Source organism: Ochotona princeps, chromosome 2 (genome assembly GCF_030435755.1).
Source record: "Ochotona princeps isolate mOchPri1 chromosome 2, mOchPri1.hap1, whole genome shotgun sequence".
In the NCBI taxonomy this organism is placed as follows: domain Eukaryota; kingdom Metazoa; phylum Chordata; class Mammalia; order Lagomorpha; family Ochotonidae; genus Ochotona; species Ochotona princeps.
The window spans coordinates 62,924,838-62,950,622 of NC_080833.1; the positions used below are offsets into that span (position 1 = coordinate 62,924,838).

The 25,785-nt window shown below is 40.9% G+C and overlaps 2 protein-coding genes and 3 non-coding genes across 5 annotated transcripts in view; all 5 read left to right on the top strand.

Annotated features, from left to right (window-relative positions):
• The window catches only part of ACADM (acyl-CoA dehydrogenase medium chain), a 36,116-nt gene extending 28,632 nt beyond the window's left edge, over nucleotides 1-7,484 (top strand). Inside the window, exons 11-12 of the mRNA XM_058658175.1 lie at nucleotides 1,302-1,550; nucleotides 6,726-7,484. Coding sequence (XP_058514158.1) covers nucleotides 1,302-1,550; nucleotides 6,726-6,797 — 321 coding nt within the window. The 3' untranslated portion in view covers nucleotides 6,798-7,484. The remainder of the gene's footprint in view (nucleotides 1-1,301; nucleotides 1,551-6,725) is intronic.
• An 11,248-nt stretch (nucleotides 7,485-18,732) lies between these two features.
• RABGGTB (Rab geranylgeranyltransferase subunit beta) lies at nucleotides 18,733-25,460 on the top strand. The gene is made up of 9 exons (XM_004597527.3): nucleotides 18,733-18,808; nucleotides 19,755-19,862; nucleotides 20,624-20,821; nucleotides 21,482-21,587; nucleotides 22,217-22,269; nucleotides 22,582-22,692; nucleotides 23,158-23,283; nucleotides 24,280-24,429; nucleotides 24,884-25,460. The coding sequence occupies exons 1-9, from the start codon at nucleotides 18,806-18,808 to the stop codon at nucleotides 25,022-25,024; spliced, it is 996 nt and encodes a 331-aa protein (XP_004597584.3). The 5' UTR covers nucleotides 18,733-18,805; the 3' UTR covers nucleotides 25,025-25,460.
• LOC118758745 (small nucleolar RNA SNORD45) lies at nucleotides 19,578-19,656 on the top strand. Its single transcript, XR_004995827.2, has one exon. It is a non-coding gene; the product is annotated as a small nucleolar RNA SNORD45 (small nucleolar RNA).
• Nucleotides 20,013-20,094, top strand: LOC118758744 (small nucleolar RNA SNORD45). Its single transcript, XR_004995826.1, has one exon. It is a non-coding gene; the product is annotated as a small nucleolar RNA SNORD45 (small nucleolar RNA).
• Nucleotides 20,937-21,007, top strand: LOC118758746 (small nucleolar RNA SNORD45). The gene has a single exon (XR_004995828.2). It is a non-coding gene; the product is annotated as a small nucleolar RNA SNORD45 (small nucleolar RNA).
• Nucleotides 25,461-25,785: the final 325 nt, after the last annotated feature.

The following is a 25,785-nucleotide window of genomic DNA, read 5'->3' on the forward strand; positions in this document are numbered from 1 at the left end:
CTTAATTCTGTCACCCCGTTTCCAAATGCCCTTCCATCTGTGTGCCTTGCTCTGTGCAGCTGCATTCTTCTGGAGTTCTGCGTAGGTAGAACTGTGTATATCATCTTTGTTAAATATTGAAGCTATGCTTAAATAATTGTTTAACTATCTCATGTCTAATATTAGGAAATATACAACCATGTATCAACATATACTCAGCTGTTTTCATATAGAGATTTGGAACTAATGCTTTTGGGTTTGACGACTGGAAGAAATCACTGCAGTTAGCATTTTGTTCTGTGTCTTCTTTTTGATGTGTATATTTTCCAAAATTGTAACCATATTGTGTATCAGAAAATCTCACCCAGTAATACATTGTGAACAGATTTCCATCCTGTAACATGTCTTGGCTGTACAAATCAAAGAGCACTTAGCATTGCTTCTCCAAAGTCTTTGTGTTACTTTGCCTGTTTGTTTATGAACCTCTAAGGATAAGAAGCATCATTCATTTTTCCTTTTCCTTACCATTATCTGCAACAATGGCACATTGTTTTCCTCCATTTGTGATTATTTTCTTTAACAAATCTGAGAACATACAATTTTTGTGGTATCTCTTCCCTCAGTGCATAATGTCATTCCAGCCATGGAAAAACACTAGCACACATGAGGGATGTTCTAGAAAAACTAATTATGGTTCTTCACATGTGCATAGGTCATGGAAGATAAGGAAAAACAAGAATGGCAAGCAGCCTGGGAAACACCAAGGAGAAATAGTTAAATTCAGTGTGTAATCCAAGACGTTAGTTGGAAACCTGACCAAATTTGAGTAAGGAGTCTTGCACTGTGTCACAGGGAAGTAAGCTACCATGTATGATGCTACTAGTGTCCCATTATCATGGGACCAGTTTGAGTCCTGGCTCTTGCACTTCCAGTCTAGCTTCCAGCTAATGCTTCTGGGAGGGTAGCCAAGGATGACCAAAGTATTTGGGCCCCTTTCACCTTGGTGAGAGACTAGGATAAAGTTCCTGGTTGTTGGCTTGCGCCTGGCCGAACCCTAGTTTTTGTGGTCATTTTGTAAATGTGCCAGTATTTGGAAGATAAATCTTCACACAATTTGAGCAGAGGTCTGTAGTTTAACTGATAATGTCCTGTCATTGATCCTTGCACCCTGACTTTGTAGTATGTTAGACAAAGATGGAGGGAACTCTATGGAAAATCTAAAATTAAATCAAATTTTCAAGCTTATAAAAAATGTCATAGGAGAAAAACTTTCAAATGTTGCCAATAGATATTCTTAAACCTTTTTTCCTCTTTAATTTTAGCACCAGGCGGTAGCATTTTTGCTGGCTGAGATGGCAATGAAAGTGGAACTAGCAAGAATGAGTTACCAGAGAGCAGCTTGGGAGGTGGACGCTGGTCGACGAAACACCTACTATGCCTCCATTTCCAAGGCGTTTGCTGGAGATATTGCCAATCAGGTCGCTACTGATGCTGTGCAGATATTTGGAGGCAATGGATTCAATACCGAATATCCTGTAGAAAAACTAATGAGGGATGCCAAGATCTATCAGGTAAGGTTACAAATAAAAATGGTCTGCTGTTTGTTATGGAATGAAATATCCAATAGAATATTTTAATATTTAGTAATTTTATGCCACAAGTGATAATGTTATGGATGGCTGTGAGACCAGTTTTAGGAAATTAGCACAAAGAAGCATGATTTTTTTATTAGAGATAGGCTGTAAGAGAATGCAGGGGCCAGGCTTAATGAGTATATCCTCTCGTTGCAAGTGCTGAGATACATTATGAGTGCCAGTCCATGTCCTGGCTACTCAACTTCCCATCCAGCTGCCAGCTTGTGTCCTAAGAAAGCAGTGGAGGCTGGCCCAATGTCCAGGGATACCCAGACCATGGGAGACTCCCATGTGGGAGACCCAGAAAAAACTCTTGGCTCCTAGCTTCAGATCAGCTCAGCCCTAGCTGCTACAGCTATTTTGAAAGAGAACCAATGGATAGAGGATCTTTCTCTCTGTTTCTCCTTCTCTCTGTAGATCTGATCTGCCTTTCAGTAAAAATAAATAAATCTTAAAAAAAGAAAAAGAGAGAGAGAGAGGGAGAAGGAATCAAGGACACATTTGGACATAGGGAGAGTCTTAGCTAGGGTGAACCAGAGAGGGCACATTCCAGGAAATAGGAGAGGACAGGATGATGGCAGGGAGGTACCAGGAGACTGATGGACATGAGAAAGCAGCAGAGACAATGGTGTGGTGTTGCAGTGACCAGGTGCCCCCGTGGCAGTCAGCAAGTGGTGATCTGAGCTCCATCAGTGGCCAAGCTCCACTAGCAGCAAGGTGGGAAGGGGAGCTCACCAGGAACTCTGGAGGTGAACCCAGGCAAAGAACTGCCCATCCTACAGGTTTTTTTTTTTAATTTGACGAGGAACAGTGAGAGAACAGCAGATCCCAAAATGGCAGTGCAGGAACACGGTGGATTTCACAGTTGAGGCCCCCAGCAGTTCTAAATGGGCAGCCATTTTGTGTAGGGAGGCAAATGCAAAGTGAGGCAAGACTACATATGCACTCAGTGTGGAGCAAACTCATTTCTGGCTCATTGCATTGTTTTGCTTTGTTTTTTTATTTTTACTTCTTTTTGTTGTTATTATTATCAATATTATCATTTTATAATACAGTTCCATAGGCCCTGGGATTTCCCTGTTCTCCTCCTCTAACCCCTCCCCCCTCACAAGTTCCCCTACATTATTGCTATAGTATAGTTCTTCATAAACAGTCATATGCCCATCATTGTGGGCATCGACAATGGCATAGTCCAGCATCTTATTGTCAAGATATATTCAACAGTTTCATTGGGAGTTCATCTTTGGTCTGGTAGTAGAGATACAAACTGCATTGTATCCTCACATCTGAATATGATTACATTACACAGTCTCCATTACACAGTTACTATACTTCCCCTTGAATTATACAGTAGCATCATTTTCTTCAAGAAGTTTCTTGATTTTCTTTTCCATTTCTTCAGTGACACATTAGTCATTCAGTAGCATGTTATTTAACTTCATGCTGTTGTTAATTTCTTTTTTCTTACTGTTATTGATTTTGTTTTGTGGTTTTTCAGTTAAGGAGATGTATAGTAGCTATGTAATGGAGACTCTCATTTCTAGTAACATGTTATTTAACTTCGTGGCATTGTGAATTCCTATTTTTCTTCCTATTGTTGATTTTATATTGTGGCTTTTCATTTAAGGGGATGTACAGTAACTGTGAAATGGAGATTATTATATGCAGATGTGAAGATACAATGCAGTATGCATTTCTACTTCCAGACTAAAATGGACTCCCAGTGAAACTGTTTAGTATATGACAATAGGATGATGGACTATGCCATTGTCCATGTCCACAATAATTGACATATGACTGTGTGTGAAGAACTATACTTTAGTAATGATATAGGGGAACTCGGTGTGTTGGGGGGCAGAACTGGAGAGGGGATAAGGGAAATTGCAGGGGCCTATAGAACTGTGTAATAAAACAACAACAATAATAATAATAAATGAAAGATTTTTTTAAAAAATCAAATGAAAAAAAGATGTTCTCTTGACAGAGAAGAGGAATAACATACACCAAAAACCAAAGGCAAATGTAAAGAACATCCCAGTAAAATAACAACAAAAGACTAACTCAAACAATGAACAACCCATTGCTAAAATGATAGGACCATGTTACCACGTGTTTATATTAACCCTGAATGTAAATGGCTTCATGAATCAATTGTCATAGATAAATAGACTGGATTTAAAAAGGGGTGCCCAATGCGGTAGCCTAGTGGTTAAAGTTGTCGCCTAGCATGGACCAGGATCCCATATAGGTTCTGGTTCGTGTCTTGGAGCCCCGCTTCCCAGCCAACTCCCTGCTTGTAGCCTGGCAAAGCAGTCTAGGACAGCCCAAACCTTGGGACCCTGTACTCACGTGGGAGAACCGGAAGAGGCTCCTGGCTCTGGATTGGTGCAGCTCCAGCTGTTTTGTCCACTGGCGTAGTAAATCATTGGACAGAAGATCTTCTTCTCTGTCTCTCCTCCTTTCTGTATACCTGACTTTCCAGTAAAAAGAAATCTTTTTATATATATATATATATATATATATATATATATATATATATATATATATATAAAGATATATATATAAACAGATATATATATATCTGTTGCCTACAGGAGACACTTTTCACCAACCAAGATTAGCAGAAACTGTATCTCATGGATTTTGATATTTTTTAGTTTCATTTGTTCGAAACAGTTTTTTTCGGATTAAATTCTTTTCTGACTCATAGTTTATACAGTATCATAAATTTTTTCAAGAAGGTTCTTGATTTTGTTTTTCATTTCTTCAGCGATTCATTAGTCATGTTATTTAATCTCTTTTTTTCTTCCTGTTCTTGATTTTGTTTTGGGGCTTTTCATTTAAAGGGATGTATAGTAACTGTGTAATGGAGACCATCATATCCAGATGTGAGGATACAGAGCAGTATGCATCTCTATTTTCAGATCAAAGATGGACTTCCAATGAAACTGTTAAATATATCTTTTTTTTATTATTATTTCATTTTGTGACACAGTTTCATAGGTTCTGGGATTCCCCCAGCCCCTCCCCATGCCCTCCTCCCATGTTATTGCAAAGTCAGATACAGAGAGGAGGAGAGACAGAGAGAAAGATCTTGCTTCTGATAATTCACTCCCCAAGTGACTGCAACAGCCAGTGTTGAGCCAATCTGAAGCCAGAAACCAGGAAATTCCTCCAGGTTTCCCACGCGGGTGCAGGGTCCCAAGGCTTTGGGCCGTCCTTGACTACTTTTCCAGGTCACAAGCAGGGAGCTGGATGGGAAGTGGACCTGCTAGGATTAGAACCGGCATCCACATTGGATCCTGGCACGTTCAAGACAAGGACTTTAGCCGCTAGGCCACCGTGCAGGGCCAAAAACTGTTAAATATATCTTGACTTTAGGATGCTGGTTCTGCCATTCCATGCCCACAATTATGGACTTATTTATGTAGAATTATACTATAGCAATAATATAGGGGAAATCAGTGTCTGAGGAGAGGTGTTTGGGGGGGAAGTAAGGGAAATCCCAGAGCCTGTTGGAACTGTATTGTAAAATAATAATAATGATAAAAATGGAGGAAAAAAGGAGAGCGAGAACAGGCTAGCAAAGTAAATAGCATAAGAACTGGGTTTGTGGTGCAGTGCGTTAAGCTACTACCTGCAGTGCGGTATCCCCATGAGCACTGGTTCAAGCCCTGGGTGCTATACTGAGCACACAGGCCCCTACTCCTGACTTCTGACTCTGGCCTGGCTCCAGCCCCAGCCATTACAACCATTTGAAGAGTGAACCAGCAGATGAAAAATATCTGTGTTGTGTATATGTGTGGGGCTGGCCGGGGCAGGTGGTCTGCTGTTCAAATAAATAAGCAAGTAAATACATCTTTAATTTTTAAAAAGCAAAATAAATGAAATAGAAATGTATTTTATATCTGGATCAACCTTATTTTAAAATTTTAGCATCCTATCTAATTTTACCAACACTTTGCTCTCCAAATAATATTCATATCATTTCAAATTCTTTTTCTTTGAATCTTGCCTGACAATTGGTGTAATTAAAGCTGTTCCCCAAGTGAAAAATTAACAGGAGAAGACATATAGATGATTTGTAAATTAAATCGTTCATTAGAAAAACTTAGAAGTAATTTAGTAGATAAGATATAACCATACATATTCTACACATGACATAAAAATTATACCATGCTTCTTAATGTCTCTTTCCAACTCCCCTATCCTTAGCAAACCATTTTGCATATCCAGTCATTTAAAATCCTGATATAGAATTAGAAAGAATGTTGGACACACTGTGGTCCCTCCATTTCAACACTGGGGGGCTGGGACTTGTGCCTTATTCACAATCACAGTTTTATCTGATGACGCTCTCTTTTGAAGCTTGTAAGCACATTTATTCAACTGTTCTCCACCATGTGAGAAGATGAATAGCAGTGGTTGGAATGAAAATGAGGACTAAATCATGTAAAGAATGTCAAAATTAAAGAAAAAAAATTAAAAAGAAAGAAAATTAGAACTATTAGGAAAACATAAGTTACTAAAAAACCGAATCCTTCCAGCATTGTGTCCCTTAGCAATTCTATTCCTTAGAAAACAGGATGGAGAAAAAATTAGGTTTAAGAGTGAAAATAGAAAACTGTTAAAGGTGACTTCTTGTTAAGAACACTTAAAAAAAAATTGAATAGTATTTTGCCAATATTAAATTAGAATTTTAATTTGAAATATAAATATCCTTTTCTTTGCTGTTTAGAACATTTCTCCAAATTTTTGGCAACTGAATATTTATAATAACGTCAACTCACCTTTAGAGAATTATTCAAGGCGTGTCAAATGATTTGTGGGAAAATGGAATTAAAATATAGGGTTTTTTGGCTCAAAAAATTTATAATCTATCCATAGTTTGTATGTAATAGGCATTTTCTATGAACTTTTTGAAGATCACTTATATCCAGCGATATTTTCACAGGTTTCACCAAATCAGGTTTCAGAATTTAGGGCTACCAGCCCTATAAATTGTCTGAGTTTGGTTTTACACTGGAGATTATACTGCTGTCCAGAATTTTGAGTAAATCAGGGCATTTTTGTACTGAATGTATTTAACCTGCATTGTTGTTTTGTTTGCAGATTTATGAAGGTACTGCACAAATCCAGAGGCTGATTATCGCCCGTGAACACATTGGCAAATTCAAAAGTTAGAGATTGCTATGGAAACACGGTTTATCATCGAGAAAATAGAACACAGTCCACTATTGAAGCTCCAGAAAAGAATTCTTCCAGTGCAAATGAAAATATTCTTACACAAAATCTATTTAACTGATTCTAACAGTATACACTTTTGCTGAAATCTGATCTCTTAAAAATAGATTTTATTTCACTAAAATTGTGTGTTCTTAGTATCATTGTGCTTGAATCCAATTACCACAGAAATACATGTTTCAGTATTTTTATACTCTTAAAGTAACAGGAATTCCTTGGAATTTTAGTATTTTTGTTCCTAATACAATAGTAGGCTTTAAAGAATTCACAATGTTCCAAATTTTGCAATGAAAAACATATATGATTTGGTTAATACTAACCAACTTGCCGTTGATTTTGTAGACTTAATGATGTTTTTGTATTAGAAGAGTTCATTTTACTACAATTTGGAAAACACTTGATTTTTTTTATGACTTTGTTGGTGTTTAGGTGGCCTTTGGTCAGTTGTATAAAATTTCAAGTCATATGTGTGCATTTTGAACAGAAACTTAAAACCATCTGTTCAGTGTTTCTATCTTTCTGTATTCTTGCCGGGAGGTTTTATCACATTATGCAATAGTATATATACCTTGGAGCTGAAATTGGCAGACAAGTCTTGGCCTGGCTCTTGTGGGGGCCTTGGAATTCAGAGACCCTCTCCTGTCCCTCTCAGCTCTGCAGAAACGTTCAATAAAATCAACTCTGGAAGATGCACATTCCTTGCTCTGCCCCCCCAAAAATAATATATACATATTTTATGTCTTGATTGTGATAAAAGATTGCATCTTGATTTTGAATTCTATACACTTAACCTGTGAATTTTTATTATATTATAAGAAATTCCAGAAAACAAGAATATCAAATGATGCGAGAACCAGTTTGTAAATTTAATGTTTTTAAAAAATATTTATTTGAAGAGCTAATATATGGTTTAGTGGGTTAAGCTGCCACATGCAATATATAAGCATCCCATAATAGAGTGCCAATTTGATTCTCTGCTGCCCTGCTTCCCATCCAGTTCCCTTCTAACTCTGCAACCATATGGAATACCTGAACAGAGTTTGAGCTCCTGGCTTCAGCTTTGCCCAGCCCCAGCCATTGTGTCCATTAGGGGAGTGAACCTTATTTGAGAATAATTAGAAGAGAGGCAGAGATCTTCTGTCTGCTGACTTTCTACCCAACAGCTGGGAGTGAACTGTAACAAAACTAAGAGGCAGGAATCCTTTTTTTTTTTTTTTTAAGATTTGTTTATTTTTATTGCAAAGTCAGATATGCAGAGAGGAGGAGGAGAGACAGAGAGGAAGATATTCCGTCTGATAATTCACTCCCCAAGTGATCGCAATGGCCCTGCTGCGCTGATCTGAAGCCAGGAGCCAGGAGCTTCCTCCAAGTCTCCCACACGGGTGCAGGGTCCCAAGGCCATGGGCCGTCCTCAACTGCCTTCCTGGGCCACAAGCAGGGAGCTGGATGGGAAGTGGAGCTGCCAGGATTAGAGCCGGCACCCACATGGGATCCCAGCGCGTTCAAGGCAAGGGTTTTAGTCTCTAGGCTACTGCTCCAGGCCCAGAGGCAAGAATTCTATCTGGGTCTCCCATGTACATGAGAGGGACTCAAGTACTTCATTTGCTTCTTTCCAGGGATATTACCATGAACCCTGAATGATGTAGTTGGTACGTGAGCATCCCAGGTGGCAGCTTAATCTGTAGTACCCTAATTCCTGCTGCTAAAATGCATTACACTAAATGAAGTGTTCCACATCTCTTCTGACTACTCAGTTTTTTGAAGTTAAGTGTGCTGATTTTCAATTCAGTTCTATTCTGACACTCCTCTCAGGAACACAAGACTGTCCTCACCTCAGAGGCAAGTCTTAAGTCCCAGGTTCCTTGGTTACCCATATGTGGCTACAGATGTAGGTATTTCTATGCCCCTAGCTTCAGCATCCACACTTTGCAAGAATGGTTCAAAGAACTTGGGAAAACCCTTTACTTCTGTTTACTGCAAAGATTACATACAATTCAAGAAAAGAGTAGCCAGTGGAAGAGATGCATAGATCAAGGCATGGGGGAAGGGAGGAGTGCAGAATTTATATTCCCTTCTCCCTGCTCACTACTTTTCCAGCAACTTTATGTGTTCAGCAACCTGGAAGCTCCCAAATATTTTATTTAAGGGCCTTTACAGAGCTAAAGATCTTGTCTTTCTCTCCCCAGAGGTCAGGGTTGAAATTGAAAACTTATCACCTGTATTGTCTCCTAGGATTGACATTAGAAAAAAAATACACGAGGGCCGGCATTGTGTTATAGAAGCCTAAGCTTCCCCTGTGATATCAGCATCCTATATGGGTAAAGGCTCATGTCCTAATTGCTACATATCAAATCCAGCTCCCTGCTAAAAGCAGCAGAGCATGGGCCAAGTGCTAGGACCCTGCACCCACGGGGGAGGTCCAGAAGAAGCTCCTGGCTCCTGGGCTTTGGGCCCAGCCCTACTGTAACCATTGTAATCATCTCAAGAGTGAACCAGTGATGAATAATTTTTTCTCTCTCTCAATCCATAATTCTGTCTTTCAAATATATTTTGTAAAATAATAATAATAGGTGCCAGCACAATGCTGTGATAGGCTAATGCTCTGCCTTCAGTGCCAGTATCTCATGTGGCTGCTGGATCATATCCTGGCTGTTCCACTTCCCGCTCCAACTCACTCCTTATGGCCTAGGAAAACAGCAGACGATGGCTCAAGTCCTTGGGCCCCTGCACCCGTGCGGAGACCCAGGAAAAGTCCTAGCTCCAGGCTTCAGATCAGCTCAGCTCCAGCCATTGCAGCCATTTGGGGAGCAAACCAGAAGATGAAAGGCCTTCCAGTACATCTGCATTTGAATAAAAAATAAACAAAACAAGAAAGAAAAAAAACAGACTGGCTGAAACAAAGTACCTATGAATACTTTGAAAATTACATGGAAAATGAAACTTGGTACAAAAATTCATAGGTTTTTTTTTTTCACTATGTATTTTACATGAGATTTTTCTTAATATACTCTTTTTATTTTCTTACAGTTCGGAGGCCAGAAGTAAGGAATAAAGTAGTCAAGGACAATTTCTGATAAGGCCTCTCATTGACTGCCAACTGATAGTGTCCTCACATGTCCTCTCTATACAAGCATGGCAGGCTGAGTATGAGGGAGCTCTGATGTCTGTCTTTTTTTTTTTTTTTTTTTTTTTTTTTTTTTTTTTTTTTTATTATTATTTAACTTCAGTAATTACATTGTATTATGTGACACAATTACATAGATACTTGGGTTCTCCCCACCCCTCCCCAAACCCTCCCACCATGGTGGATTCCTCCACCTTGTTGCATAACCACAGCTCAAGTTCAGTTGAGATTCCCCCATTGCAAGCGTATACCAAACATAGAGTCCAGCATCTTATTGTCCCGTCAAGTCCAACGGCTTCTTAGGTATACCCTCTCTGGTCTGAAGACAGAGCCAGCAGAGCATCATCCCAGTCAATTGAAAGCTCCAACATACCATCAGCACAAATTTACATCATTATGGAATTAATTGACATAGTAATGAGTAACCAATATGGTAAAAGTAAATGCGAGTTCTTAACCACCTTCTGTGACCACCTCATTGACATTTCAATTTTAGTTTATACACAACATGTAACATACATAACATAACATGTTATACATAACATCATATCATCTTAAATTAAGGCAAACATGTGGTATTTAACCTTTTGGGATTGGCTCATTTCCCTTAGCATTATGGTTTCCAGTTTGGCCCATTTGGCCACAAAGAACTGCATTTTGTTTTTTTTAATAGCTGAGTAGTATTCCATGGAGTAGATGAACCATAGCTTTCTTATCCAATCCTCTGTTGATGGGCATTTTGGTTGCTTCCATGTTTTTGCAATTACTGATTGTGCTGCTATGAGCATAGGAGTGCATGTTGGTTTCTCATAAAACAAGTGTTCCAGGAAATACAGAAACTCTTGGAGGCTGAACAATATGCTATTAAACGAACAATGGATCAGAGAAGAAATTAAAGATGAGATCAAAAAATTTATGGAAACCAATGAAAACTCTGACACAACATTCCAAAATTTGTGGGACACTGCCAAAGCAGTGCTACGGGGTAAACTCATCGCAATTGGAGCTCATGTCAAGGCCCAAGAGAGGCGCCAAATACAGGAACTAAACACACACCTCCAGGAATTGGAAAAACAACAGCAGAAGAGCCCCCACACACAATAGGAAACAAGAAATCATCAAAACAAGGGAGGAAATCAACCAGATAGAAATAAAAAAAACCATACACAAAATCAATGAATCAAAAAGCTGGTTTTTTGAGAAGATAAACAAGATAGACACCCCACTGGCCCGACTGACAAGGAAAAAACAAGAGAAGGCAAGAATTAACAGCATCAAAGATGAAAAAGGCAACATAACAACAGACACCGCATCCATTAAGGCCATAATTTTTTTTTTTTTTTAAAGAAACTAGTTCTGTAAGGATTAGGGTCCTTTCTAATACCACCTTCACTCCGTTAAGCATGTGTGTTAAGCACTTTTGCCAAGGGCTACTTGGATATCCGTAATATTATTTGCAAGCTATATAAAACAATCCACCTAAAAATTACCCCATTATAGACTTACTGAATTTTGAGTCCAGCCCACATCGAATGATTTTGTGTCTTTTATTCAGCTCATGGGATGCTTGTTCCCTACTCCTGCAAAGGCTCTGTTTCCAAATCATGACATTGTGAATTGAGACTCCAACATATTGCTGTGAATCCAACATAGGGGAGGGTATACACAATTGAGCGTAAGGACACTCTAGCTACTCATTCTGGTGATGAGCTGCACCTTGAGGCTATTTGGAGACTACATTCTACAGGCATAGTGGGTAAAGCTGCTGCATCAAATATCAGCATCCTGTATGATCACCAGTTCAAGTTCAGGCTTCTCCACTTCCAATCCAGCTCCTGCCAATGAGCCTGGGGAAGCGACAGAGGATGACTCAACACCTTGGTTCCTACACTCACTTGTAAGACTTGGAAGAACTCTTGACTTTAGCCTGGTTCAACCCTGGCCATTATGGCCATTTGGGGAGTGAACCAGTGTATGGAAGATCTCTGCCTCTCTGTAATGTAGATTTTTTTTAAAAAGTAGATTTGTTAAAAAAGATTTATTTTGATTGGAAAGGCAGATTTCCAGAGAGAGGGAGAGGACAAAGATCTTTCATCTGCTGGTTCACTCCCAAAACAGCCACTACAGCCAGAACTGAGCCAATCTGAAGCCAGGAGCTTCTTCTGGGTCTTCCATGCAGGTGCAGGGCCCCAAGGCTTTGAGCCATCCTCTACTGCTTTTCCAGGCCACAAGCAGGGAGCTGGATGGAAGTGGAACATCCGGGACAAGAATGGACAGCCATATGGGATCCCACCCAGTGCATACAAGACGAGGACTTAGCCACTGAGCTATTGCTATGCATCCTCAAGAAAATTTTTAAAACAAAAAATAAAGCAAGGGGAGCCGGTGTGGTAGCCTAGTAGCTGAAGTTCTCAATTTGCACATGCCAGGATACCATATGGGCACTGGTTCCTGTTCTGGCAGCCCCGCGTCTCATCCAGCTCCCTGATTGTGGCCTGGGAGAGCAGTTGAGCACGGCCTGAGGCCTTGGCATCCTGTACCCATGTGGGAGACCTGGAGGAAGCTCCTGGCTCTTGGCTTCAGATTGGCTCAGCTCCGGCCATTGCAGTCACTGGGGGAATTAATCATCAGATGAAAGATCTTCCTCTCTGTCTCTCCTCCTCTCTGTATATCTGACTTTCCAATAAAAATAAATAAATCGGGCCCGGCGGCATGGCCTAGCGGCTAAGGTCCTCGCCTTGGAGGCCCCAGGATCCCATATGGGTGCCGGTTCTGGTCCCGGCAGCTCCACTTTCCATCCAGCTCCCTGCTTGTGGCCTGGGAAGGCAGTTGAGGACGGCCCAACGCATTGGGACACTGCACCCGTGTGGGAGACCCGGGGGAGGTTCCAGGTTCCCAGGTCCGGATCGGCGCGCACCGGCCCGTTGCGGCTCACTTGGGGAGTGGGCCATCGGACGAAGGATCTTCCTCTCTGTCTCTCCTCCTCTCTGTATATCTGGCTGTAATAAAATGAATAAATCTTTAATAAATAAATAAATAAATAAATAAATCTTTAAAAATAATTAAAAAAAATAGAACAAGGACTGTATTAAGCATAAACACAGGAGTAACTGAAAATATATCATTACAGATAACAAAAGATTATTCTATCCAAAATTCCAAGGTTTTAGGAGCTTGGCCCAGAACTAAAGACAATGGTCAAATGCATTTTACTACCCTAAATTACTCCCTTCCCAACACTAATCTTTTACAAAAGATGTTAAAATAATCTTATTTTTATCTTTAATAATGAAATTAGATTTTAATAGGAAAGCTAGAGATTTGTAGCGGGATTTAGAAAATTTTAAATATGACGTAAAAATCGTACATTAAGGAGAATATGTATGTGGGCCTAGTGTTGTGGTATAGCAACTAAAGCCATTGCCTGTGAGAAGAAAAGATCTTCCACCAACTGGTTCACTCCCCAAATGGCAACATTAGCCAGAGCTGAGCCGATTCGAAGTCATGAGCCAGAATCTTGTTCTGGGTCTGCAACATGGGTGAAGTCTCCCCAGGGCTTAGACCATCCTCTGCTGCTTTTCCAGGCTATAAGCATGGAGTTGGAGGGTTTAGACATATACAAAATTATTTCTGGGGGTTTCCACAGACCAAGCCACTGCACCCACAGTAATCAAGCAAACTGAGATGGAGTGGATCAGAAGAGTGAATCCAGGGGCCTAGTGCAGTAGCCTAGCAGCTACTAAAGTCCTCGCCTTGCATGTACCTGGATCCCATATAGGTACCAGTTCTAATCCTGGCAGCCCCATTTCCCTTCCAGTTCCCTGCCTGTGGCCTGGGAAAGTAGTCAATGATAGTCCAAAGCCTTGGAACCCTGCACCCACAAGGGAGACCTGGAAGAGGCTCCAGGCTCCTGGCTTCGGGTTGGTGCAGCTCCAGCCATTGCGGTCACTTCGGGAGTCAACCAATGCATGGAAGATTTTCCTCTCTGTCATTCTCTCTGTATAAAAATAAAATAAAATAAAATAAAAATAATAAAATAAATAAATCCTTAAAAACACCAGCTCTTGGCATATTATAAACATTCAAATAAGCAATTGATAGACTGATTATGAAAATGAAGTTGAGATGATGGACCTGTACATACTTAAAAAAAAAAGATGGACTCTAGAAAGCCTCCCTGGGTCAAGCCATACCCCACCTGCCAACACAAGAGCTAGGATTGGGGGGTGGGAGCGTAACCAGGCCAGGTTAGGTCACATGTGCCAGTTGCTGTACTTTCAATACAATTCCATGCTAATGACTTGTGAAAGCGGCAGAGAATGGGCCAAAGCCTTAGGACCCAGTACCTGTGTGGAAGACAGACTTGGCGGGGGGGAGGGGGGGGGGTTTGGTTCCTGACTTCTGATACCTCAACTCCAGCCTCTGCAGCCATCTGGGCAGTGAACCAGCAGATAAAAGATCTTTTTCCCTGCTTCTCCTTTGCTCTGTAAACCTGCCTTTCCAATAAACATAAATAAATCTCCCCCTCCATCTCAGTTGTATTTATACAAACACAACAGGAGTACAGCAGCCCAGGGATCACACTAATCCTTCTGTCCCTTCAGTGGCCAGCAGACGCTGTCACTACTGACCACTCGTGGGGGAGTAGGCACCTTTGGCAGGAGGTTAAACTGGAGCTGGTGCTGCAGGCGCTGGCCTAGGCTTGGTCTTGCCATTGACTGGGCAAGACTTGCCTTTGCCCTTAACCTGGGTCTTGGCCTTGCCCTTGACCTGAGGCTTGACCTTGTCCTTGATGTGAGAATTGGTCTTGGCCTTTGCCTAGACCAGCCAGACACCATTGACCACACAGGCACTAGCACACTTCCCAAGCTTGGGATGGGTGATACAGGCAAGTCAATTGAGCTTGTGGCTGACTCCCTTGGAGATCATGGGCTTCACATATCCTGTCTCTACCCTCCTTCCCATGCCTCCTTCCTATGCCTAGGTGACCCTCAGTCTCTAAAAGTCTGATGTTGTTAATAAACGTTAGCTATTGATCATCAGTTAGTAGTCCATGTGTGTGATTATCAACTCTACGCACCAAATAAATCCCTGGCTGCAGGACAGTGAAGAGCCTGGGAAAGCACTGGAGGATGGCCAAAGTCCTATAATCCCTACATCCACATGGGAGGCACAGAAGAAGCTCCTGGCATCCAGCCCCGGACTGGCTTAGCTCTGGCTGTTACGGCCTCTTGGACAGAAAACCAGTAGATGAAAGATCTCTGTAAAAAAACAAATCTGTAAATAATAAATCTGAAACAAAAAAGTGGAATAAGAGGCATGTAATGTGCTGCTTTTGCACTCACTCCTTTAAAACTTACTATATTTCATTATAAATTACAGATTTTCCAAATTTAATGTCTCAGAAGCCTGGATAAGCTTTATATTAATATTGTGAATTTTTTCCACATTGACAAATTACCAGAATGTTTAGTGAAAAGTAAACCATTTTTATTATCCCATCTCCCAGTCATTTCTCTTCCTTGTAGGCAAACGTTTTTAGTAATTCAACATGTATAAAACCACACATATATTTCTCTTTGTTTTTTTATGCAAATAGTAGCATGTAATACATTTTGACACTTTGTTGTGTCTGCTTCCACTTAGTCTATACAAGGGTCATCCTTCTCTGCTAAGTGTATACTAAGTGGAAACAACACAACAAAGTGTCACAGTACATATATGCAAATAGTAGCATACTACACATTTTATATATATGAAGTTTTTTTTTTCTTTAAGGAAAGGCATATTTTCAGAGAAAGAGAAAGAGAGAGATCTTCTATCTACTACTTTATTCCCTAATTGTCCACAATGGCCAGAGCTGGGCAGGTCTATAGACAGCAGCACAGAGCTTTTTTTCTGAGAGTCCTATTTGGGTGTAAAGGTCCCAGGGACTTGGGCCATCCACTGTTATTTTTCTAGGTCCTTAGCAGGGAGCTGGATTGGAAGTGGAACAGCACTGCTCATATGGGATACTGGTGCCATTGGTGGAGGCCTAAATTGCTATGCCATGGCACTTGCCCCTACATAGTGTATTTGAAGAATTTTTTAGCAATATATTTAGCATCTTCATTCATTTTGATGGGTGCATAATGAATTATCATTATCTTTTTTTTTTTAAGAAATATTTCTTTAAAAGGCTGAAAAGGGTGACAGTGCGGGATGGAAAGATCTTTCATCTGCTGTTAACTTCAAATTGCTCCAGCAGCTAGGGTTGGGCCAGCCTGAAGCCTGGAGCTAGGAATTCTGCTCAAGTCTCACAGGTAAGTGACAGGGACGCAAGTTACCTGTTGCTTCCCAGGCACAGCAGGAGGGATCTCTTGGTGGTACTCTGTTACTGGATGGAAGCATCCAAAATGATGACTTAACCTGATACACACAACACCCATCCCACCATAATATGTGTGTGTGTGTGTGTGTGTGTGTGTGTGTGTGTTGAACTAATTAAAACATTTTTTTTCCTTTGAGAGACACTGAGCTTCCATTTACTGGTTCTCTCCTAATGCCTCATGGGGATGGGCTGAGGCCAGAACTAGGAGTACAACTGAGTTGTCTCCTGGGGGCTGCCAGGGGCTGCATTCTTAGGAACCAGGAATCAAAGGCCAGTGCTGCGGTCCATGCAGTAGTTTTGAATAATGCAAAGGTGTGAAGAGAACAGCTCCCCTGCTTGGCAGGGCCGGGGGAGCTTCCAGCTGTTTGGAAGGGCCCTCTGACCTACCTTGACACAGTTTCAGCCCTTTTCACATGGACACTCAACCACCCCACTAAGAATTTTGTAATCTATTGAGGCATTGTTTGCCCCCGTGAGATGGCTTTTGCAACTAACATGAGCTTGAGAGTTAATGTTATTGATAATGTCTTGGTGAGTGGGCCTTTAACTGCACACAGGAGTACAATTAAGCCCATGCTGTTTCTAGACACCTTATTGTGTGCCTACCCATTGCCATGAAATCTGGCTGAGACATTTAGCATGCTTTCTGGGAAATGGCTTGATAAGAATTTTACAAACTAATGGAAGTGATGAGAGAATGGGCTGAAACTGCCATGACAAAAATATAGCTACTGGGACCCTAAAAGCTATCCTGTTACTGGGACCCTAAAAGCTATCCTGTTATAACTACTGTGACCCTAAAGGCTATCCTGCTATGGCAAAAAATATAGTTACTGTGACCTTAAGGGTTAGCCTGTCCTTGCAACTCTTTAGAACATAGAAAATGTAGTTGCTTTAGCTGCTTTCATAATTTTAATCAGAGGAAATAGAGTGACTTTACTAATATCATAAAGATATACTTTTGATTATTGTTTGATCATTTATGAGGTTGTGGAGCCTGCAGTTGTAGAGGGATTTAATGTTTGAAACTTTTTGTCTTCGATCTTTATGTTTTTTTGCTTTTGATGTATTTCTCTCATTAAGTGATGGATAAGTTGTAGAATAAGAATTGTAGTAGGAGTGTATTACTGAATAAGATAAGTTGTCTACTAAGAAATTCTTGGCTGCAACGTCAGAATGGATAATGGATAATGGATAATGCCCTGTAGAATTATCTTTGGAAACATTCACTTGTCCATTGTAGAGTTGAAACTTGAATGGAGTAAACATGGCTGATTGCTAATTGCAATTCTTTCCGCCATTATAACTCTTGCTTTAGTTGTTTGGTTAACAAACTGTGTGAGCTTGCATACCTAATGGCCTTTAGTGCCAATAGCCCCTAATCCCCATAGACCAAGATGCCAGACTTACACATACATAATTCAAGGTAGGGGTCTGGTTGTCACAGGCGGTGCCAAGGTTAGAGCCCAGACCTGAGGAGAGCAGGTGAAGACTGGCAAGCCAAGATAAGCAAGGAATGTGGAATCCTTCCTCAATCATCTCTCAAGAAGTTGTAAATTGTGCCCCCCTGAGGCGATGTCAAATTGTACTGCTTCTGTATAAATAAAGCGGACAGCTTTCTCGCATTGTCCACAATGATCTTGGAATTGTAGTGGTCCGTCTCTCTTCTTTCTACGCCTATTTCACGCACCCTTCCCGAGCTCCGAACTCAGCTGGAGCTGGACTCCCGGCATGTCAGAGCCAGGAATTTAACCCCAGCACTCGTATGTAGGATGTGGTCGTCTTAGATGCTGTACTACATACTTCTATTTAAGCTTCTGATGAGCAGCGGAAATATCTGCAATATTACAAAGACTGTTGCTGTGAATATTCTCATATATGTCATTTCACATCTAAGGAAATATTAACATTCATTCAAAGTAGGCTCATTTAGTCAAATGTTATAGGCATTTACTAACAGCAACATATGTAACTAACGGAAACATGCAATCTGCCTAATCTGAATGGATTACAAAGAATTTCCCAGGCGGGTGCAGAAGCCCAAACTTTGGCCCATCCTCCGCGGCTTTCGCAGGCCATAAACAGAGAGCTGGACTGAAGTGGAGCGGTCAGGACAGGAACCCAAAGGGGATGCCGACAATCGCGGATTAGTTCACTTCGCCACCGCGTTGGTTCCAGGAACTAATAATTCTTTAAAAGCAACTCAGATGCTCAGTTTCACCCATTGAAGCAAACTCGGAACACGCCAACATACGCTAAGACTTTTGTCACAGGCGGTGAGGACACCTATGAGCACCCAATGAGGTCCTAGGGCACAGAATTGCGGCGCGTTTCAGGCGAAACTGTAGTCAGCTATGTGCAGCAGCGGAGGGGCCTTAGGCGCTCTTCTGCGCAGGCGCGCGTCTCCTAAGTCTTCCCGGGCTCGGGGCTTCCTCTCTCTTTTCGCTCCGAGACATGGTGAGTGCCAGGTGGTAGGAGAGCCCGTTGCTGGCTGGGTCGGGCGGGCAGGGGTGGCTTCGGGCTGTGGGTATGTGGCTGATAATCAAGCGGTGGAGGATGGTTGCAGTGAGACGCGGGCCTTTCCAGGCTGCAGTGTTACTCAGCGTTTCTGCAAACCTCGCGGGCACAGTCACTGCTTCTAATTCTGTCCGGACTTCCGCCTGCCGCCAGGCCTCTGCATTAAGCGACCTGATTTCATAATCCTTAAACAGGGAGCTGCTGGATGGCTTTCTCCCTTACGTGTTGTATGTGCCCTTGGTGCATTCATACGTATTTCTGACTACCAAAATACCGTGTTATGCCGCTTGAAGACCTCCATCTTAAAGTGGAGTCAAGGCAGTCGCTGCAGAATCACTTTCGGGAATCCTCGTGACCTACTTAAAGTGGCCGCATTGCAGACGGTTGCAAAGCTGTAGTTGAGAAGGGGAAGAAACGGCAGCGTCCTCACCGGGGCACGTGGTTCAAACGCAGTCTGATTGTGGAGACACAGAAACGCCTTATTTGGTAATTAGTGTAATTTTGGGGTGTAAAAGGTGTCTGACTGCCTTAATTTTTGTTAAGGAAGAATTTGAAAATTGCCAACCTGGGACATAGTTTTAAGTGGTTCTGCCTGACCTTTTGCCAAGTACAAACGTTAAGTTCCTCTAAGTTGTTAGTTTTGGTAATCTGTGGTGCTGATGTTTTACCTTCAGTGAAAGGAGAGCACCAACAAAGCAGGTGATTTTTGGGTCGATGATGAGCTGGCATGTATTCTGAATCTAAGGTTGATTATTCCTACTTCAGCTCTAGAATTACTCTGAGACCTGAAAAATACATACATGACAGAGGATTGTAAGGTTTTAAGTGCTTCCTGGTCACAGCCTTGTAATTCGATAACTTGAACATTGGTAACTTGTTTTCCAAGGGCACACCTCAGAAGGATGTTATTATCAAGCCAGATGCTCCCAGCTCGCTGTTCCTGGAGAAACATGCCGATTATATCGCATCCTATGGCTCAAAGAAAGACGATTATGTATGTATGACCCATTGAAGTCTGTCATGCATGAGCAGTATTGGAGATGTGTCAGAATGTGTGTACTGGGGAGTCGTCGGAGGCTTGCCAGGGGAAGAATTTTGAGGCACAGTGTAGGTCTCTGGTATGGCAGGTGAGGTGATTCTTCAAGGTCGATGATGTGTTGGCATGTATTAACTGAAATCACTGCTGATGTGATAACAATTTAGCTCTAGAATTACGCTGAGACCTTGGAAATGCTTCACCTTAACGTTTTAAATAAAGAACCGTTATTCTGGAACAGTCTTGAAAGTTTTGCCTGTTGTATTGAAGTAGCCCGGTTAACTGACGATGGAGGTTGTCTGGTGTTGAAGTTTTGACTTTACATCTTTGAAGTATGAGTAAAGCTTTTTAACTGAAAAGAATTTGTTTCTGGAATCTACATTTTTATCCATGTGCTACATTTTGCATTCTTGGATCAGTGTCATTTACAAATGCCTAATAGTGTTTTGATCACAGCCACAATTAAGAGAATGTCTGGTGGCCGTAATATGGAAATGGAAGGGCATTCTCCCTGGATACTATTGAAGTGGTAGATGAGTTTTCTGATTCACCTTTTAATTAGTACTTGGCAAAGGCTAAAACGCTGGTTCTGCTGTTAGCCACGTGCTTCTTGGTAATCGCATGAATCCCATCCGGATACTGGTTTGCTTAATGACACAAAATAGGAATTATGTATCTCCCATCAGTTCAAACTGATAAATTTAGGAAATCTGTTTTAGGAATATTGCATGTCTGAGTACTTGAGGATGAGTGGCATATATTGGGGTCTGACAGTAATGGATCTCATGGGACAACTGAATCGCATGAATAGAGAAGAAATTGTGACATTTATAAAGTCGTGCCAACATGAATGTGGTGGAATAAGTGCGAGCACTGGACATGACCCTCATCTCCTGTACACTCTCAGTGCTGTCCAGGTAATTGCTTACCAAAGTTTGAGTTTATGTTCTTGCTTGAAAGCCAGGAATTATGAAGGTGAAAAATCGGTGCTTTGTGTGAAGTTTCCCATCACCAGTTAAATGTGTCCTTCAAGGTCAGTGATGTCATGGCATGTATTAGCTGAATCTCCACTGATGTGCGTTCCAAAATTACACTGAGACCTGGGAGGATAAAAATTGTTTTGAATGTATGTAAATATTTGAAAAACTGTTGGGTAGAGTTTTAGAAATTTTGAAATGCAGGCAGGGAGAGGCAGACATGGCTTCCATGCACTGGTGAATCTTCAGAAGACGAGGCAAGTCCCAAGTGTTTGGGTAATCTTCCCTTGGCCTTTCCAGGTGCTCTGGCGGTGTTCTAGATCCGAAGTGGGACTAAGTGGTGCTCAGACCTGGGATGCCAGCAATATGTAGGGTTGCTAGCTCACTGCACAACACTGGCGGTTATGTAAATACGTGTATTTGAATATTTTGGGGTGCTTCATTGCAGTTTGTGTGAAAGAATGATTGGTTTTGCGTTAGTGTCTAATTTTATTTAATGACTGATAAGATTGTAACAGAACATACTTCATAGCTTCAAAGATAGGATAATGACATTAGAGCATCCTCAAAGGAGTATATAATGTGTTTTTCTTGTTGCAGATTCTTACTCTATATGATAGTATTAATGTTATTGACGTAAATAAAGTTGTGGAATATGTCCAGAGTCTACAGAAAGAAGATGGCTCGTTTGCTGGAGACATTTGGGGTAATGCCAAAATGAGTTTATGTGACCCAAAATACCAGTGCTAAAATGTCCTGACTTTGCTTAGAACCCGTTGTAGAGTTCCTTAAGCATTTCATCTTTTCAGGTCCCATGAAGCAGCTGGTCTAAGTGGAGTTATGGTCTGCTGAAAGTTCCAGCATGCACTGTCATAGTTATATCAGCATGCAGGAGCACTGGAGCAGAGGGGGCCAGTCTAAAAGATAAGGTAGGTGACTTTTTTTCCCCCAGTATTTGGTGGTTTTGTAAAGTTTTTATAAAGTACTTTCTGGAAAGGGAAAAACAATTTAAAAAAACTTTACAAACTTACTGAATATTTGTGTGGAGGGAGGGAATAGCATTTTATCTGAAACCTAGATAATGTCTGCTTTAGGACTGAACACAGTGCAGGCCAGAGAGACCAGCTGCTTCATGGGATGTGAAAATCTTTATTAAGTAGGGTAAGTTTTGCATTTGAAACCAGCGAGTCCTTTAATAAATTGTTAACCTTCCTTTCCTTTCTTTACCCCCACAAAAATTTTTTTTGACAAGTTCAAATTAATTGTTAAGAAATTTCTGAAGTAAAGGCATTTTAATTTCGGATCAGATCTGATAACATGTCCATTTTATTTTAGGAGAAATTGATACAAGATTCTCTTTTTGTGCGGTGGCAACATTAGCTCTATTGGTAAGTTTTAAATATGTGAACGATTTGTTTTCTTTGGAAGGCAGAGTGACAGATCTTTACACCTGCTAGTTGACTCCCAAAATGCAAGAACCTGGTACAGGGAAAGGGCAGAGCCAGGAGTTCCTGTGTCTGATGCAGGGGTGGGGATGATCCAGGTCCAGGTAGCAGGGCTCTGGATTGAAAGTGTAACTTGAGACTGTCCCAGCACTTTATAGGGCAGGTGGGTGGGTATCCCAGTAGTGGCCTAACCTCTGTGCCAGCCTGTCCCATGCTTTGATTATTCTGAAATTTATTGGCTGTGTTTGTTTACAGGGAAAGCTTGATGCTATTGATGTAGAAAAAGCAATCGAATTTGTTTTATCTTGTATGAACTTTGATGGTGGATTTGGTTGCAGACCAGGTTCTGAATCCCATGCTGGACAGGTAATTCAAGGTTAAAGTTGGCAGATGTTGAAGGGCTTTTCAATGTAATGACACACATGGAAATGTTCATTTGAACACACTAGAAACTGGTGTGTGGAAACTTTCACAATGCTTTGCATTATGACATTTTGTTGGATCCCTGTGCAGTCCATGTATTTTTATTTTGGTATTCTTAAATTATGCAGATAGAAATGCACTGTTAACTTTAGTTACCCATGACCAACTTGAGATTTATTTTATATTGAATCCCATTCTGAGTAGTGTAAAATCTCATCCTGCTACTATGTCTATATGTAATTGGCTCTTGTTAAAAGTATGCCTGATTTGTTGAAATGAATGTTATTAAATATTTAAAGCTAAATATTTAAATGTTGACTTGTTAGTAAAACTGATGAAGGTTTTAGTAATTGAATGTGTTAATCATTTATCAAATTATATACATGTACTTTATGTCTGTAATTTTAGATCTATTGTTGCACAGGATTCCTGGCTATTACTAATCAGTTACATCAAGTAAATTCTGATCTACTTGGTTGGTGGCTTTGTGAACGACAGTTACCTTCAGGAGGACTTAATGGAAGACCCGAGAAGGTATTTTTGCTAACCTCCAACTTGAATGAATGCTTCCTACATGTGTTTCGAATTCATGATAAGCTTTTGGCCTTTTTCCTATGTGACTTTTTTCAGTTTGACATTTCTCTTACAATATCTTCCCCCAAAAGATGTGCCAGTAGCAAAGGTAGTACCCAAGGGACTGAAAAGTTCTTGTGCAGAGCCTTTTTTTTTAAATAAGATTTATTTTTGTTGAAAAGTCAGATTTAGAGAGGAGAGACAGAAAATCCATCTGCTGGTTCACTTCCCAAGTGGCTATAGTGGCCGTAGCCGAGCCAGCCAGGAGCTTTCTCCAAGTCTCCCACAAGGTTGCAGAGTCCCAGGGCTTTCCCAGGCCACAAGAAGGGAGCTGGAAGGGGAGTTGAGGAACCGGAATATGAACCGGCCTCCATGTGGGGATCCTGGTACATGCAAGGCAAGGACATTGGTCATTAGGCCACTGTAGAGCCTTTTATTTTTCCCTGTTGCAGACAAAAAAGGTTATTTTGCAAAAAAACCAGGTGAGCAGGGGAGGGAGAGGGAAGGAGAAAGTACCTCCCAAGAGAAAGCCAGGCGGTGGGTTGCCTCTTGAGAGAGGGAGAGACACTCTGTAGAGCCATTCTTTAGCCGCTAGGCCACGCTGCCGGGCCCTGTAGTAAGAAATTAGTAAGAAATTGGAAGCCAGACTTTACATAATCTTCCTACCTGGAATGCATATGAAAATGCTTATATTATTAGAACACTCCCATTTACTTCCTGAGCCTCTACCACCAGTTTCCTTGTTAAAGGGGCTGAGTATAGATGTTACAAAAACATAGTTGCATAGTTTATTGGAGTTTGGTTTTGTCTTTCACATTGATAGTCTTTAGTTCTTAGCAAACATTTCAGATTTTAATGTTCTTTGTCATTCTTGTGAATATAAGGTTGCTTAGGTGAGATTTCACTTATGAATCTTAATTATAGAGGGCAACAGTAACTGTGGCCTTCTTCTCTTAGTTACCAGATGTGTGCTATTCATGGTGGGTGCTTGCGTCTCTTAAGATTATTGGAAGGCTTCATTGGATCGACAGAGAAAAATTGAGAAATTTCATCTTGGCATGTCAAGATGAAGAAACGGGGGGATTTGCCGACAGACCAGGAGATATGGCAAGTATTTCCGTATTAACAGGAAAAGCAGAGGCAAACATCTTACATTCACTGGTTTACTCATCAAATGGCTGTAAGGGCCAGGATCTTATTTCTGTTGTGGGTGGGTGACAGGAGTCCATAAAGTGGAGCAGCCAGCTCTTGAACCACTGCCTATATGGAATGTCAGCGCTGCATGTTGCTCGTCCCTGCAGGGCACTTCTAATGTGTTACACACGATATGTGCATGATTGTGACTTCCAGGCATGGAGTTAAATACTTCAAAGGATTCTTGGTGGTTTTTTTTGCCAACCAAGTATTAAATACATGATAAAGGTCATAAAATTGAAAACAGTTTAAAGTTTATTTTTGAAAATATTGAAGCATTCAGAAAAATTGGGGTGGACTGCAATATAAAATTTGGAAGGAATGTTGGGGTGTTTGGTTTTGCAATCTGTAACTTCTTTTAATACAGGTGGATCCTTTTCATACATTATTTGGAATAGCTGGATTGTCTCTTCTGGGAGAAGAACAGATAAAACCTGTTAATCCAGTCTTTTGCATGCCTGAAGAAGTGCTTCGGAGGGTGAATGTTCAACCTGAACTAGTAACCTAGACTCGCCCATGCAAAAGTTACTTATTGTAGTTGCCATTTCAACATTGACTGTTAATATTCTGTATATTGTGTTAAATTAATTTCAGTAAATTATATACTTATACATACTGTAAAGTAACGTCTTGGTGTTATGCTCCACTTTAGATTTTCTTGTGTATAATCTTAAAATTTGCATTGTTTATGTCAATGAATTTGCTTCATCCGTATTGTATAATATCAGTTGCTGAAATACTGTTTGCAAGTTTTAGAATGACAGTACACCCACATATGTAAGAGTTGCACGGAGCTGTGGATGTTGACACTATTCCACTTCTAATCCACTCTCTTGCTAATGTGCAGCTTAAGAGACTGGAGGCAATGGTTTGGTTTCCTGCCACCCAAGTGAAAGATAGCGATTGAAGTTTCTGGCACCTGTATCTTGACTGGTAAAGCGCTGGGCTGCTGCAAGCATTTGGAGATAAGGCAGCAACCAAAGATTATGATGTGTTGCTCTTCCAAATAAAAACAGCTGTTTTAAAAAAAAGTAGCACAGGTTCATGATTACTCAATTTACTGTCTTCAAATTGGGTTGTGGTTTGGGATATGCGAGTTACCCAATTGCTGGTTTTTGGAAATGAGCTAGTCGTTGACATATTTTTAGACAGGTATGTTATGAACATGTTACTGAGTCGGCAGTTTATAGGGCTGCAGTCATGATTCAACTGAACTGTATCTGGTGCTATCTGTATAACAGTATCCAGAAAATCTTAATTCCAATGCTT

Coding starts and splice junctions, on each gene's coding strand:
- RABGGTB (XM_004597527.3), top strand. Junction 20,822..21,481: donor ACACTCTCAGTGCTGTCCAG/GTAATTGCTTAC, acceptor TTCTTGTTGCAG/ATTCTTACTCTATATGATAG. Junction 21,588..22,216: donor GTTTGCTGGAGACATTTGGG/GTAATGCCAAAA, acceptor ATTTTATTTTAG/GAGAAATTGATACAAGATTC.